This window comes from Cyprinodon tularosa, unplaced genomic scaffold (assembly GCF_016077235.1).
Source record: "Cyprinodon tularosa strain WSP-4 unplaced genomic scaffold, ASM1607723v1 ctg691, whole genome shotgun sequence".
Classification (NCBI taxonomy): domain Eukaryota; kingdom Metazoa; phylum Chordata; class Actinopteri; order Cyprinodontiformes; family Cyprinodontidae; genus Cyprinodon; species Cyprinodon tularosa.
This window is the reverse complement of record NW_024039442.1, coordinates 755,828-772,471: the sequence shown is the minus strand read 5'-3', so window position 1 is coordinate 772,471 and position 16,644 is coordinate 755,828. Positions and strand designations below refer to the sequence as shown.

At 40.8% G+C, this 16,644-nt stretch overlaps 1 protein-coding gene across 2 annotated transcripts in view; it reads right to left on the bottom strand.

Annotated features, from left to right (window-relative positions):
* Positions 1–306: 306 nt before the first annotated feature.
* The window catches only part of LOC119771867 (protein TANC1-like), a 54,906-nt gene continuing 38,568 nt past the window's right edge, over positions 307–16,644 (bottom strand). For both annotated transcript variants that reach the window (XM_038268061.1, XM_038268062.1), the window contains exons 14-29: positions 13,139–13,339; positions 12,846–12,949; positions 12,658–12,766; positions 10,538–10,660; positions 10,178–10,414; positions 9,796–10,005; positions 9,499–9,580; positions 7,473–7,606; positions 6,591–6,714; positions 6,320–6,495; positions 5,813–5,945; positions 5,477–5,506; positions 5,301–5,392; positions 5,083–5,229; positions 1,807–1,907; positions 307–1,670 (exon numbers count right to left, since the gene is read on the bottom strand). In XM_038268061.1, the coding sequence (XP_038123989.1) occupies positions 317–1,670; positions 1,807–1,907; positions 5,083–5,229; positions 5,301–5,392; positions 5,477–5,506; positions 5,813–5,945; positions 6,320–6,495; positions 6,591–6,714; positions 7,473–7,606; positions 9,499–9,580; positions 9,796–10,005; positions 10,178–10,414; positions 10,538–10,660; positions 12,658–12,766; positions 12,846–12,949; positions 13,139–13,339 (3,357 nt within the window). In that variant the 3' untranslated portion in view covers positions 307–316. The remainder of the gene's footprint in view (positions 1,671–1,806; positions 1,908–5,082; positions 5,230–5,300; positions 5,393–5,476; positions 5,507–5,812; positions 5,946–6,319; positions 6,496–6,590; positions 6,715–7,472; positions 7,607–9,498; positions 9,581–9,795; positions 10,006–10,177; positions 10,415–10,537; positions 10,661–12,657; positions 12,767–12,845; positions 12,950–13,138; positions 13,340–16,644) is intronic.

Here is a 16,644-nt window from a genome sequence, read left to right as displayed (position 1 = left end):
TATCAGGCTTATTTATTTAATAATTTACTGCTCTAAAAGTTTAGACCATGTACTCATGTATTTTTTTATCTTTTATTTTTTTAGAATCTACTTAAGGTATGTCTGGTTTCCATGATTACACTAGTCTGTTTGTATACATGTAAGCAAAAGCGTAGCGGCCTGAGTTCTGGTTCTAGATTGTTAATGCAGTGCAGCAGAAGAAATCTACAAATCTACAAACTCAGAGAAGGGAGCTACTCTCTGTTCAGCCTCCTTGCTACCTTACGTAAGGACATAAGCATGTCAGTGCTTCTGAAGAGACTTTAACAAAGTCTCTTCAGACATTGGACTCTATAAAGGAGCGTTTGGGTTTAATGGGAGCCATGTGCAGAGCTGGGTTGTCTCTCGTGAGGCTCGACTGTCTCTGTCTGCCCTCAGGAAATAGTAGCTGAGAAGACGCAGCTCCTCTGCTCTCTCGCTGATGGGAACGTTCTCCAAATTCTCTGCCTTGCAGCTGGCTCCCAGAGAGCTGCTCCTGGAAGGAGGCGCGTTTGTACTCATTGTTCAGCCCTTGGAACTCCATGACTGACATACTGAAACTCTCTGCGCCTCCCCCTCCCTGACCTTGTCGACCTACGCTGGAGCTCTGCTGGCTCTGGACTCGTACCGCCTTGTCCGTGACCCCCATGAAGGGGCGGGGCTTCAGCTCAGGTTTGGCCTTGAAGCTGCCGCTGCTCTTGTTGGGACACTGGACATCCGGCCCCTGCTGCCTGCCTCCGTCTGACAGGTTCCCGCTGGAGGCCTGACTGGAGCTGGAGCCCCTGGAGCCGGCTGTTCCTCCTCCACCCCCATCCCTCCTCCCATCCAGCCCAGACCCCAAAACCAGAGAAAGGCTATCCAGAGGCCCGGAATGGGTGGACATTCTGTCAGAGCCCCTGGAGAAGCTCGAGGAGCGAGGCTGGAACATTTGGAGAGGTCCAGGTGGGGATGAGCTGTTGGGTGACAGGGGATGATAATGCTCAGTGGGACTGTGCCGTGAGTGTTCGTTGGCTGATCCAGGGCCAATGTCAATTCCCGCCAGAGGTGCTGGCCTCAGGGAAGTGGAGATGTGCCTCCCTGGTAGAGGACTAGAAGGACCACAGAGAGACATGGGCCTGCCTGCACCTCTGCTCCCTGACTGGAGAGAGTGACAGTTGTGGTGAGTCCTGCTGCTCTGATTCTGTGTCAGTCTATTCATGGCATGAGCAGGCTCAGACATGTCCACAAACAGCTGGTTCTGAACATATTCTTCAGGAGGGAAACATGGAGACTGATCTGGTAAACCAAATGCCACACCTCCAGGGAGCGTTCTGTGTGGACCATATGGATTCAGAGGCCAAAATTCTGGACTTTTCCCGCAGTGGAGACCCACCTCATCCCCTTCCTCTCTTTCTTCTTCCCTCTCTGGGTCAAGCTGCTCTGCTGGGATTTGCCTCTCCAGGCTTCCATGTGAAAAGACATCTGTCTCCTCTTCTGTGGGTTGGTGGTGGTGGGCGTGAGGGTTCCTGTTGTAACCCTGCGCTGCGTTGCTGGCTAACTTCTGATGATGTTTGCATTCCTCTTCTACTCGCGCCAGCAGGCGGCGGATCTCCCGGTTGGACGGGCAGAGTCGTGCTGCTTCGTGGAGGTCTGCCAGCGCTGCAGCAAACTGCCTGGGGAGGACAGGGAAAGCGAACAAAGGCTTTTAAAAATACTTACTTTATAGAACCTCAGAGGGATAGGAATGGTGCTTCTCACATGAATTGCTCCAATTTAACATAACAATAAACTTAATGCAATATGATTTACCTGCTACTCCTTTTAGCCCGTGCTCTGGCGTAATAAGCTTCATAGGACCTGGGTTTCAGTTCCAGGGCTTTAGTCGCAAACTCCTCAGCGATGCCAAAATCCTGTGTTGTCACAAAGAACCGTCCCTTTAAGTTAGAGAACTGGCTAAATGGATTTTCTCTTTACAGATGTCTTTTGCTGTTTGCTTCTCACTAAAAATTGACATCTTTACTTTAACTGATATCAGACAGAGGTAAACCTGAGAGCAAACCTGAGCATCCAAGATGAAAGAGCCACTTAAAAACACATTATGTGAGTTGCTACTGAAAAGTATCTTTAAAATAGCCTCTTTTTTACGCTTTACAACTAAAACATAGTTTGATGAGCAGACTGACACCTCAGCAGTTCAGCACTAACGCACCAATAAGCCTGTAGCCTATTTTCCCGAATTTGCTTTCTGTCATTCTAAGTTCTGCAGATGTGTTAAATGGGTCCATCTGGCAAACAACTGAAGCGTTATATTCGAGATGGATCTGTGAATACTCAGAAGCGACCAGCATCCAGCTCAACTCCGATACACTGGCAAGAAAAAAAAAAGCAACTTTAAGTAAAAGAGAGATATTAGAATGAGCAGAAGAGTGCTGCAGCTCTGTGTTTTGGCCACAGGTGGCAGTATCATGGGAAAACTAATGCTTCTTTAAAGGTTAGGCTAAGACACATCAATTAGATATAAGAGTGCATTTAAATTTGTTCTCTTTTACTAATTCAGAAGTTAACTTGTTGGTGTGTTTTGGATTATTTTCTTGCAGCAGAACTCTATTGCACTTGAGCTTATGGTGAAAAACCGATGCCCAAAGATTCTCCATGTTTTTCTGGTAAAGAGCAGAATACATGGTCCATTAATCATACAGAAGCTGCATATCAGAATTAGAGCATCACAGTGGGGCACTCCCAGGGAGGCCATTTTCACCCAGCCTCTGTCTTTTTGTTGTTAAATCCTTTAACTGAGCTCTACAGGCTACAGACCTTCAGATGCTGATCTCGGTTCTTGACTGTGACCTCCTGGATCAATGCTCAGTGTGCTCCTGGAGTAATTTGTGGAAAATGTTTCTTAATTTGGTTTACTGGAGGAGCCTTTTTACCTCCACCAAGGAGGGGTTATGTTTTTAGTCGAGTTTGTATGCATGTTTATCTGCTTGTTTATCCATCCATCTGTGCACAGGATAATTTGAAAAGTTATGAACGTAATTTAATGAAATTATTTACAAAAGGTGCACCTACAGAGTTTATACAGGAATTAGTAACTCTAATTTCATGCTTTTTAATGCCATCAACAAGTACACATGACTATATATATATATATATATATATATATATATATATATATATATTTACATATATTTATATATGGCTGTAGCCATGTCCCGAATTCCTCGTTTTCCAGTCACTTTTGTTTAAAATTGCGCGTTCCAATCCCCTAGTTTTTTCTCTGCCTCGAGCTTCTTTTAAAAACATACGGCCTTCATTTAAGAAATAATATTTTAATGATTTTTAATGAACCGCGGAAACCCTGACCTAAGTGTAAGGAGCAACCCATTAAAGTTTGGTGATGATCCACATCATAATCTGGATGCAGAATTTTTTTTAAAGGTTTCTCTAACATTGTGAGATGGCTGGGGATGTTTGGCAGCACAAGCAGTTCCTCCCTAAACCAGAGGGGGGCAGCAGTGACTACTGACAGCTTCAGCATCTGACTCAAAAACTCCAGAAGTATTTTACCGAAGACAGAAACACAGGAAAGATGAGCAATGCCTTACTCAAAATCACGTTCTGCTGATCAAACAAGAAAGCAGAGTGAATGTAGAATGTAGAGTGCAGAGCATACACCAGAGGCTGCAGACACACTGCATCTTGATTCTAAACATATAAAAGGATTTTAATGAAACTGTTACTAAAGATTGCAACTCTTTCCAAGGAGCAATTTGTTCAAATCTGGTAATGATCCAGATCATGTGAGTGCTTTTCTAATTAAGAACGTTCCAGAACAACAACAGTTTTCAAGAAAATATCTGTTTCTCATCTGTTTAGAAACACTTTAGTTGATGGTAGAGTCTCCTTATTTTTTACATATTCTAACTGTATTTGTTAAATAGGTTCTATTTCAGTGGTTTCTTTCTACAGTCCCGGCAGTAATCAGGCCTGTATGCGATTAGAATGTAGCTGATGGGAGTTCATTTATAATACAAGAGGGGCCCAGTTATATTTTCACTCAGGGAAAAAAAAAACACATTTCATATTAACTGGTTATTAACTTTGGTAAAAATAGAAGACATCGGTAATGGCTCTAATACTTTATCACATCACTATAAGTTCTAGATTTCTCCTTTGTTTCGATCCCAAACCCTGCGTGTGATACCCTGCCAAAGCAGACAGCTGCAGTGTTTCCTCTGCAGCAGAAATCTGATGCTTTTCTGATAAAAAAAAAATTTAGTTTTCAGTTGTATGGATTTGAAGACCTACAGCTGTTCAAACTGCGATCAGTTTTAATTGAGCGGAAGAACAGCAAATGAAACAGGCTGAAAGCAGCTTGTTTTTCCCGCAGGTTTTTCAATGCCCGTCTCATCACTCCCAGGTGAATATTTAATGACACCAATACAATGCGGGTTTGTCCTTGAGAAGGAGGTCGGATCGGCTGCTGAACTCAGAAAGCTGCTGTTGAATGTGTAATGATGATATCATGTACGCTCTCCCTCGTTGGCTGTTAATGCGAAACATTCAATATTAATAACACGAATTTGGCCGGCTCACTGTGAATAAACCACCATGCAGAAAAAAGCACAGAAAGAGAAAGCACTCCTGGCGGCCGGAGAGAGTGACCTTATCACATCACATTATCTGCTCCATTATTCATCGGCCGCACTGACCCTAAGGATGGCATTTTTACAGTCTGTTAGGACGTCTGTCATCACCAGGGTGGTTTCTAAACCTGGCTGCAGGCTGTACACATCCGTCTCCAAACTAACAGCACGCACATTATGTCTCCACCTGCTTGCGGGTCTTTGTCTCTGTTTATTGTACCACAGAGAGACATCAAATTAGGTCTAAAAAGGAACAATATTTCTGCAGGGTGCCGCGATAGTACCCGCAGTATTTTTTCATGTTTAAAGCGACAAATTATAGATCTCAAGGAAGCATCTCCCTCAGCGGTCAGTGATCCTGTCATCCTTCCCTCAGCATCTAATAGAACTTCTGGTGTTAAATAGTGCATGAGTGTAATAGCTTTTTTCCGTTCCTTACGTTGGTTTTTCTGCGGCAGCGTGACAGGTTCAGATAGAGGGAGACTCGCAGGTCTTTGAGTCCTTTCAGCTCGTCTCCCTGCCCCTCTCGAGGGAGTTTTCTCAGAGCGTACTGGTAGCGCTGGCCTGCTTCCTTCATACGCCCCTTCTGAGAAACACAAAGCACACCAGGATCACTTTGGGCCATTTATATCAGAGATTCTTAACAACACTCTCTACCTTGTAGAGTAGGTTCCCTTCCTCCATCAGCTTCTGCAGCAGGATGAGGAGAATGTCAGGTTTGGATGAAGCCATGGCCCACGTAGCATGACCTAATGGACGTGAAAAAACATTCATCTTCATACCATGTGACTCACCTCGTTGCTTTGACTCTGTGTGTTTTATAAATCACGCACCTGATCGATCCTGTGGGGCAGTTTTGTAGCCTTTTGGTTGAGAAGGAGATCAAGAAAAAAAGAGAGGCGAGAAGCAATTCAGAGAAGATCAGATGAAAATGTGGCAATAATCTTTACTGCTGTGCTAAAAAAAAGCTCATCTAAATCATTTATTGATCGGGCTTTGGTAGATGCACATGAAAATGCTCTCATCTTTAGCCGATTCAACTGCATGTTCTTTGTGGTTGGTGGAGTGTTGGATATAGCTGCTGGATTTAGCATTAAATAATCATGACTGCAAGATTCCTTGAGTTGAAACTTGGCGTGAAGCTGTTCTGCAAGGCATTGAGCTTTTACTTGTTTTGGATCCCTTCTTGAGCAGAGAGGCAACCAGGGCTGGGTTCTGGCACCCCGCTGGTCGATCTGGACCTCTGCTACTGCTGTTCTCTGATCTCTCCAGCACCGCTCCATGCTCCACAAGGTTGTGCACCTGGAAAAAAAACACATTCACATTCCAGCAGAGCATCCTTTTTATACCTCAGTCATCTAGCTGATTGCATGCTGCCCTATGTGGTGCATTAACAACAATGTGCACTGCTTGTTCCTTTCACTGATTCTTGAAAAATGTTAATCATCAGAAAGTTTTGATTGTCCTCCTGGTGATCAAGAGGCTCGATGTGAAGCGTTGTGACTCTGTGTGATGTTTGATTGCCTCAATGCAAACGATTTAATTATGATTCCAGTCAAACAACAATTATGTTTCGCAACTGATTGTCATCAGGCTCTCTGCAAGACTACAAGGATCTTAATTAAAAATTTCTTTGCAAAAACAAACAATTTTCTACATAAAAGTTTAAGACCCACTGTATCCGCATCCCCGTTGAGGGCAGCTAAGTCAAGCGGGGTTCGCCCCTGCCTGTCCGCTTGGTTCAGATCTGCTCCTGCCTCCACCAGAAGCTGCACAGCAGCCTTCTGGCCCTTCATGCAGGCCCAGCTAAGTGCGGTCAGCCCCTCCTGATCGGTTGAAGACAGAGAGGCACCTGCAACCGACATATGATACAGATGGTCCTGTTTAGCCATTTGATGTTCAGGAAGTATAACTGGGTGTAGCTGTGGACTTTGGCGGCTCTCTCACCCTTTGAAAGCAGGAGCTCAACTGTGGCGGCGTGTCCCTCAGAGGCAGCCAGCATCAGTGCAGTGCGACCCTGTTTGTCACTAATATTTAGATCTGCTCCTTTCTTTAAAAGTAGCTCAGCGACCTGCAGAAAAAGTGAGACAATTATATAAAACATATCTCAACACAACCCTTTATGCTTTTCCCCAATTGCTTTCTATATTTTTTATTTATCTTTTTTGCCATAGATTTAATATTTTAGCCTACTGTCCACTTCAAACAAGGTAAAACATGTAATATTGAATATGACAAAAAAAGAACCATAAATCCTTTATTCAAATTTATTTTAAACAGTTGCTCACATGTAGAATAAAATTAAAAAGATTATCTATCTGATCTGGAGAGTTTATGTAAAATATATATATTTTTAATGTAAAGTCAGCTCAATCAACTTTTCTTTTTTTTTGCAATTTAGAAGCAGTTGTCATGCAGGACACTGTAATTTTCTTGTCCAAAGACATTTCAGCAGCAAGAGGAACCATGAATTTAGCTTCAAAACCTGAATATTACCTGAGAGACATCCACTCATAAAACATGCAATTTAATCTATATGAGCATACATATGATTCATTGGTCCTGAACTAAAAAAAAGTTATCACTAAACTGATGGTTTATTGTTGAAGATAAGCTATCCTTGCCATAATTGTGCATAATCAGCTATATTTTTAATATTTCTCTGCTAGAAAATCTTTTCACCCTTAGAAAAGATGGATTCCCCCATACATGCCATTTATATTGGCAAACATATCCACACATAAACAGTTTAAGCCCATCCCATATTCTCCCTGGTAATACTGAAGCAGATGCAGGAGAACCTGTCTTCCACAAAGGCCCTCTCCTCACCTGTTGGTGGCCATGTTTGGCTGCACTTAACAGTGGGACCATTCCTCTGCGGTTTGGTACCTCCAGCTCCGCTCCGTGCTCCAGGAGGAACGCACACATCTCCAGGCGCCCTCTCCCTGCTGCCGCGCTCAGCACTGATGGAGGGTTGGCAGAGAGATCAAAAAACGAGCAGAAGGGGATGGAATCGCCGTATTAAGGAGGGAAGAAGAAAAAGAGGCATCACTTAAAAACGGACAGAAAAATAGACTTTTCTTGCTATAATCATTTAAATGTAGAGTTTTCATAAGAGGTTTACTGTACAACCACCAATAAAGGAAATGAAAATCATATTGCTTCTGTTCCTAGGACACAATTTTACAAATATATATCTATATATATATATAAATATATCAAGGCTTTTCTCTAATCCACAGATGCTTAAAATAATACATACAGACTAATATAGATAATATATGGCTAATGTTCATTTTGCAGCTTCTTGCATAACTCAAGTCAGGAACTTGCTTGGTTACTTTTTTTGGGCAAATATCTGGGTTTTATGCATTAAATTAGAAATTCCCACTTGATGGGGGGTTTGAGCTTTGATATAGAAATTCCAAGTTTAATAATTCCTGATTCATTCCTTCAGAAACCAGTTTTAATATGTGTTATGGAATCCCTTTCCAGTGCAAACAACCAGGTTTTTAACCAGCTAAGCTAAAAATTTTTGACTTTTTAAGGTGCTTAAAATAGGATGAATTTAGGAAAATAATGCTATATTTATCCAGGTAAGTAAATAAATCTTTGGTTATATCATCTTTTAAAAGAAATTAAAAAAATTACAAAGTGCTTCCAAGGGGTCAAACATCAATATTTTAGAAGGGATGCTATCGCCAGCTTTTGAAATTGGATGAGACCATTTTTTGACGCATTTGGTTTTTTAAGCAGGAAAATTATTTTTAACAAATATTGAAACTGCAACTGGTTTTAAAAATGATGGAGCAAATTAACCTTAAGCAATAACATTACCAGTAACTCAAATGTCCAAATAAAATCTAAAAAAAACTACTGACCAAACTTGCCGCTTACTAAAAAGTCTATCAAAATTGAACAAATTCTTTATACAGCTAAAGAATCCAAGGCAGCTTAGAAAAGGTACATTTCTAATAACCTGCACCATAACCAGCTCACGTTATTTATCATAAATTGTTGGTCCCTTTTTTTTCTACAGTTTTGCAGCTAATTGAGCGGCTTGGGATGAAGGCAAGGTATTGATGCGTTTAACACAACAGCAAAGGACTTCATGTTTCATGCATCCCATGCCTCAGAGGCCAGTCAATTATATAACGCTGCCTTTAATGAGGAGGCATTGTCATAAGGGACAAAGAACAAACAGTCGCTCGATCCTTGCCTTAAATTGTTTGGATTTAAAATGTACACAAGTGAGAATTTGATCATTTAAGGCAACATTTAATAACTGCAATGTTTCCTGCTACTGTCTTAGGTATATTAAGGAGAACCTGGGAGGCCTGGTTCAGTGAAAAGACATTAACATGACCATTTCACATGGACTTATGGTCTGTAACGCAATAATGAAGGGATTTCATTTATGTAAGATTTACAGGGTTTTTTTCATGCACTCACATTTTCGATCTCTGGACTGCAGGGGACCTTTTAATACAATTACACCATAATGGTGCTGCAAGCACAGACGCAGGCTTCCTCCACCATACTTTCAGCAAACGGACCTAACAGAAATCTGCATCTGTGATAAAAGTATCACGTTTGAACAGTTTTTTGCTAAATTCTTTATTTTAGAAAGATTAAGGTCATTGGATATGAACCAGAGCTTTCCTTGGTTATAAAACTAAAAGGAATAAAGATGGATGCACAGTGGGATTTTTTAATTTTGCTTCAAATCTGCAGCAAAGAGACAGAATAAGCCTGACATATAGTGCTGGAGCCCTTGAGCCTGACTCCAGAACCCCACTGATGGACAAAAATAGGTGAGAAAGATAAATCTTTGTGACTGATAGGAGAAATGCACCAGTTTCTCCCCAGAGTGAGTCGTGAGCGTCCATCTGCACTGCCAGCTGTTCATCTTTCAAGTCCAGAAAGCTTTTCACCACCTGCAGAAACGAAATAACACATTTTGACAGTCTTCTATTGCTGCCTTGCTGTGTTGAAAACAGACCCGAGCACCAAGCAGAGCTTAAAGTAGAGGAAAATAACAATCAGCTTCAAAGAAAATCTTCTCTGTCTGCTGAGGACAGGCTCCGTGATCTACATACAGATGAATTACATCAGAGTTAAACACTTTGTTTTTTTTTAATCTGTGCCGTACCTGTGTGTGTCCCACACTGGCTGCAGCCGTCAGTGCTTGCTGGGCTGCTTGTGTTTTTCCAGTCACAGATTCATTTCCATGGTGCTGCTGCGGATCGGCCGGGATATCTTCTCCCCAATCCTGGCCCAGCAAGATGCTAATGATTTCTGCATGGCCTTTTAGCCCAGCATGGACCAGCGCACACTGGCCACTCTTATCAGCCTGTCCCACCTGGCACAGAGGGAACACAGAAGGACTCTCAACTCTAATACCCTGGCCTAGATGAGCCCTGTTCAATTCATCCCTCTCCCAGAGTACGTCTTCAAACTGTGTTGGCTTTAAAAAAACACAGTGCCTTTCAGATATCTAAGTCTACAGCTAACTTTACAGAAATAACAATAACCTTGGCTCCTTTCTTGCAGAGCAGGCTGACGATGTCGGCATGTCCTGCTGCAGCCGCCAGACAAAGGGGAGTCATGCCGCTGCCAGTGGTCCCATCTATCGGAGCCCCCATTTCAAGCAGCAGAGCTACCATCTCAACATGCCCCAAGTGCGCATGGACAGCCAGAATGGGAGCGTGCCCTATCACCTCCGTACACCAGGTCACACATGCTCCACCAAGCATCAGCAAGCGGCTCACCTACAGAATATAAAAAAACAAAAACAAAAAAAAAACTACAAAATCTCTGACCATGATATTTCTGTGTGTAGATATCATAATAATGTGTGTAGATATCATAATATGAGTTCTCCTCTGTGTCACCTTGATGTTGGGGGTATACAGGTTTCTCAGGGAGCCCAGTGCAGCTGACAGACTATCTGTGCTGCAGTTTACCCACATGGCCTGAAGAACGCTGGAGGACACGCCGGTCTTCTTACTCAAGCCCTGTGTGACGAACACAGAAAAACACAGTCAGATAACACCTGCTCAGATCTGCACAGCACAATCTGAATCGTGTCTGAGGAGTAAATCAGCATGAACAGTGAAGAGCGTGGGGCCGGCTCACACAGACAGAACATCAATTATAGATGTTTTTGTGCATGACTTATCTTGATAGCTGTGAAGGGATAGTACAATCTTTTTTTCTTTTTCTTTTAAAGGTTGTGTAGTGCTATCATGAGTGGTCATCATCTCCTCTGCAGTAGAAGTGAGGCAGAAAGGGCCAGGTTTGCAGAACAAATGGGACAATTCTAACGAGAATTAAGCTAAGTCCACCCTGACAGTCATAGATGTGTTTACATTATAAATGTCCACAAAACTATGTTGATATTCTGCTACATTCGAAAATGCAAAGTTTCACAATTTCACAATCTGATGGCTAATGGAATGCGCCTACTGACTCTATACTATCTTACATATCATGACTTATGCATTTGTTTACATCTATAAAATGTTCTCACCTAGTTAAATGTAATGGCTCAGAAAGGAGGACCCAGAATTCAGGCAAGACAGAATACAGTGGGAATACTTAAAAAGCGTTTACTCAAACAGAAACGGAATAATCCGCCTTGCTGGTGTTCTGTCAGATCAGCATACAACATCAGATCAACATACCTATAGTCAATATGCATGCGCAAGACGTCAGATTTGCTTTATCTCTTTAGATTTGTATGAAAAATGCTCTTTAAACTACCTCAATGGGCGTGTATCCCTTTAGTCATGTCCCAAAAAAACTATTTAAGGCCAGATCCCCATACGCTTTGAAAAACACGAAAAAGTGTGTAATTCAATTGTTTTTTTGTACATGCCAAAAGGAATACATGGCTGTTGAGGTAGTTTAAAGTGTATTTATTGTACAAAACTAAAGAGATAAACTAAAGGGATGAACGGGTTTTGACTATGGTAATACTGGTCTGACCGGGTATGCTCATTTGACAAAACACCCTGCAGCGGCTAGGGTGTCTGAGGCAGGAACGTCTGGTTTGACAGTTTAGTCCAAGCCCAGAGAACAAGGATGATTCCAGCCGATCGTCTGACAAGATGGACGCTGCCAGAGAGTTTCAGACACGGAAGCCTAAGGCCGCAGAGCTGACAGGCGATCGAATCCAAGCTAAAGAAGGAAGACAGGATAATCCACAGGGTGAAGTCAAGAGGCAGATTCAGGCTCATTCCACAGAAGAATCCAAGAGGAATCCAAAGACAGGCAAACAAATCAGACAGTGGCAGGAAGCTCAAAAGTCCAAATACAGAACTGGGTCAGATCAATCAGAACACTGTAGAACGATAACTCTCAACACAGCTAGATAACTCTCAACACAAAGGCTCTGGAATAATCTGGCACTGATGGCTGGGGAACAGGCAGCTTAAATAGGCAACCAGAACAGGTGTATATGATGAATGATAAGGAACAGGACAGAGCTGGTCAGGTGAATGAAATAAGCAATCAAGTAATCCATCAGCGCCAAAATAATGACATTAACAAGGCCACACAGTCAGTAAAGAGGCATTGACAGCACTAAGTTTAGAAGATAGTAAAAACATAAGACTTCATAAATACACTCAAACTGTTAGTAATGTTTAAGTTTGAGTTGTTTTAGAGCTGTGGTCTGAAACTCCAGTCCTTATGGCACATTGTTTAGATGAGTCTCTGCTCTAACACAACTGAATCCAACATCAGCCATTTAGCAGCGCTCTGCAGAACTTGTCTGCATGCTAGAGAAATGGAGAATCGTTTGATTTAGGGGTATAAAGCAAGGGACACGGAAAAGTTGCAGAAAACAGCCCTCAAAGATTTGAGTTGGAGACCACTATTTGTTTTTCAGAGACATCTTTAATGCTACAAACTGGAATCAAGCTGACCCCTGTTTACTTCAACAAATACAAGCAAATTTATCTCTCAGAAACAATTATTAAGGACAAGTTGAGTTAAACAAGCTGCTCACTTTGAATATGTGGGCTTTGAGGATGTGGTGTCCCAGTTCCATAGTCTGCTGACGATTGAGTTTTCCCTCCTGCCTAGAGAACATGAAGGCTAGGAGAGCATGGCCACTCCTGTAGACACACAAATGCAACAGTTGAATAATTTCAGCGTTCAAATACCAAAAACTGATGCATGATAAATTGAGCTCACCTTGCATCACAAAGAAAATCAGCGCTTTCTCCATCAGCTCTCCAAACCAACCACTCTCTGAAGGAGGGATGACACAGCATCCGGGTGCCATCCCTGCGCCTGACCTTTATCCACAGAGCAATCATACAGAAAAATGGCTCAAATGAAAGGATTCCAATACTAAGTATTAGGTTCACACCGTGAAGGCAAAACACTTCTAAACTACTAGATCTTAGTCACTTAACAGCGGATTCAATCCAAACAAAGGCTGAATCTTCATAGATTCTTTCATGAAAGAACATCAGGGGTCTTACCATGAATCCAGCCAGACTGTCTAATCTCTGCTGGAAGTCGTTCCACTCCAGCTCGCCCTTCACACTGCCTGCATTGAGTGCCCTGAACATTTGTTCATCAGTCAGTGGGTGCAGAGAAGCCAGCGCAACATTTAGCACTGGAAGGACCTGCTCAAAGACCTCCTTATCCGGAAAGCCCACACGACACATCAGCAGGTACACCTAACAGACAGGGGAAGCAATTAAAGAGCTGATAGATTTTGTATGAAAAGCATTAAGCATTTTACGTAGATCTAATCTCAACTCATTTCCTTACAAATATTGCCGCACAAAAAGTCTGAGTGGTTTTGTATTAGGGCATGAAAATTCTGCACTCGTTTATAGTGCTGCACAGGATTTAAAAACTCTTGCATGTCAGATGTTTGTCTCATATGGGTTCATTGTAAACACTAATTAGATCATCTGGACCAAGGAAAGCATCTGCTGTGGAAGGTAAACAACAGAAGCTTGTCAGCATGTTAGCCTCCATTTCCCCCTAAGATCCCAGTTGGTTTGTCTTTCAGCTCTCCAGATTGTTTGATCTTTAGATTTCTTTATGGTTAAGTCAGACGTTTATGTACACTTTACCAATACGGTCCTTATATAAAGAAAATCTGGAGCAATGCACTAATTATTGAAACTTTAGTGTATTTCTGTATTGTAGGACTAGTCAAAAAAATCTCTTAATGCATAGGGACTGTGCAAATGGGTCAGTGAATTAAGTTAGGATTAACAATAACTTTTTTTTTCAAACAGGTTCAAAAACCTTACACACTGTAAATATTCACATCTTTTGCTTTGCTACTAATCCTTGAGATGTTTCCTGCAACCGAATTCAACTAATTGAATAGATTTTTGATTGGAATACAATGATCCCAGAAAAAGTTATAAATAAATCCACTGAACTTTTTTCCAAGTTTGAAGATGTTTGAAGAAAAGAAAAAATAGAAAAAAAGAAGAAAAGATAAAGTCCAGTGGATTTGTTTTTAACTTTTTTGATGACTGAGAACCTACATCGAATACACTGATAAATACTACTATCTAACAGTTGACCATAGATAAGAGTAGAAATGGAGCAGTGAAGCTAAAGAAATTGTCTATTGAGCTTCCTAACTGGAATTTGTGCAGGAAAAAAAACCAAACAGGCCACAAATTCAATGTCCCAAAACTCATTGCAGTCTAGTTCAGTTAGAAGCCACTAGAAGTCAATCCAGTGATTTTTGCCTGAAGCATGCTTACATTTTGCAACAACACATTTCACAGGATGTAAGACCAGGAGAACCAAATATCTCATAATTGAACTATTTGGAATGATATGGAGGCATAATGGCTAAATAAAAAAAAAAGAAGCATTTCTCATCTTCTGGCTAATGTCTTCCTTATGGTGCTGAAGCATCATATTGTCAGGATGTTATTCTTTGGTCCTAAATGAGCCAGTATCCTGCATGCAGATACTGTATGTCCCTGAATGGCTGATTCAGCTCCTCTGCATGTAATTAAGTCATACAGGAATCATGTAATGTCCCATTTGTTAGATTCAGATGTTTTGGACCAGGGTTGCTGCTACAACATGCAGGACGTGAGCAAACAAAAGATTTAAGGATACCAATGATTTAAACATGTTTAAAAACTGGCTTTAACATAAACTGTTTGGAAAGGGAAGAACTATGAGGACCTCAGTCCTGAAAATTAAACCACAGTTCATACCGATTCATTAATGCCTCATTCAAATACCAAGAAAACATATTGCTAAATGCCCAAAGCACAAACTGGGGGTTTAAAGCAAAGCCAAGAGGTTTAGTGATGATCTGATTTTTTTTAAACTTTATTTTATGATATTGCAGTTTTAACTAATAAGAGGTATTAATAATGCACCTATCAGGAAGATAATAACGGTGTTGACAGCAGAGCCCTGAGGTCTGCAAATCCAATTTAAGCCAGTTTCTTTTTTTCTTTGTAAGAACTCTAACACACCAGCAATCATTTTTCTAAGCTATCTTTAATTTGTAAGTTAAATGTAGCAAACATAAAATGTGCTGTATGTTCCTTGATAGAGGTGGTCCATCTGTTTCAAAGAGAAAATGAGAATATGCAATAAATAAATATCTCTATTTAATTATAGCTCCCTGTATTTTACAATATTATCTTTAGACAAATCAAAAGGAAACTTTGCAAAAGGTGATTTCTTAGCGAAAACAGATAAAAAACCTACAACTGTTCATTTGACCCAAGTTGAGTGTTTGGCTCATTTGTATGTAGCACAGTTTTTAACATTATGTAAAAAAAAAATAAATAAATAGATTTATTTCTTAGATAGAGAAACATGACCATACGGATTTTTACAAAACCACTTCACTTTTATTCATTTTACTCCCAAAGAAACCCAGATATAATTTCAATATCTCACATACAAAATTTCTTTAAAAGAGCATTTCTTTGGCGAAAAGTTAAAATATTTTGGACTCTTCTAAATATATATTAATGAAAAAAGGCAATTGTCCAGAATCCTTGAGTAATTACAACACAGAGAGACTGTCTCATATTGTGGTGCCAGCATCTCTTTGTAAAGTACTTGTTCAGAAGGATGTTAACACTGGTTGAAAAGGTTATGAGTTCAGGCGCCACATTGACAGCATTTAATTATTCTTCTGGATCTCAGGAGAATGCTAACATCTAGTCAATATAGACATCCATAAAGCTTTTAATTTTAGACCTAATTTGGTCAAATTATAGCCTTTTACAGCATTGGACCCTGAATGTGTTAGAAGGTTTTTCCATCACTTTAGAGAATAATCACTGCAGCCTTTTATTCAATGAGTTTATAAGAAACCGGCTAACGCATAAACAGCCTCCTATTCTTTTCCACATTCATCACAAAATCTGTTAATCCTCGTGCTTTTAAGTGTACAACAACACATGCTCATCTAAATTCCTGATCTCTTAACGCTCTTAATTATTTCCAAAATGCTTCTGCTCTTTACCTTTCTTGTAATTTACTATTTCTGGCATTGTGTGTGAAGCTTTTGATCTTGTCATGTTATCTTTAATAATTGGAACAGTGTGGGGGTAAGCTTCATCTCTGTTTTTATAAAAGACAAGGCAAGAACAATAGCTGGCTGCCTGTGTGATTGGTGCGTGGACACTAATTACTTCAGCTCCGGGGCATTTTCTGACAGGCACCTCACCAGGGTGACAGACGAGTGTTAAGACAACAAACTTTAGCCGATAAAGAGAGGACAGCTCGAAAAATACACCTAAAGTAAAGCATGCTTCTTTATCTCTATGGGATTAAATGTTGACAATTAGACAGTAAATGAAAACAGTAACCCAATGAAGGAAGCAGCTGTCCACCACTCTTAGTCGAATCTTTTTTTGCATGCATGATCTAAACACTGTCCTGCATAAGTATTTATACCCAGTTAACTATGTCACATTTTGCCATAAAAAAACTATATTCAATTAGGATTTTGTTAGACAGATAAACACAA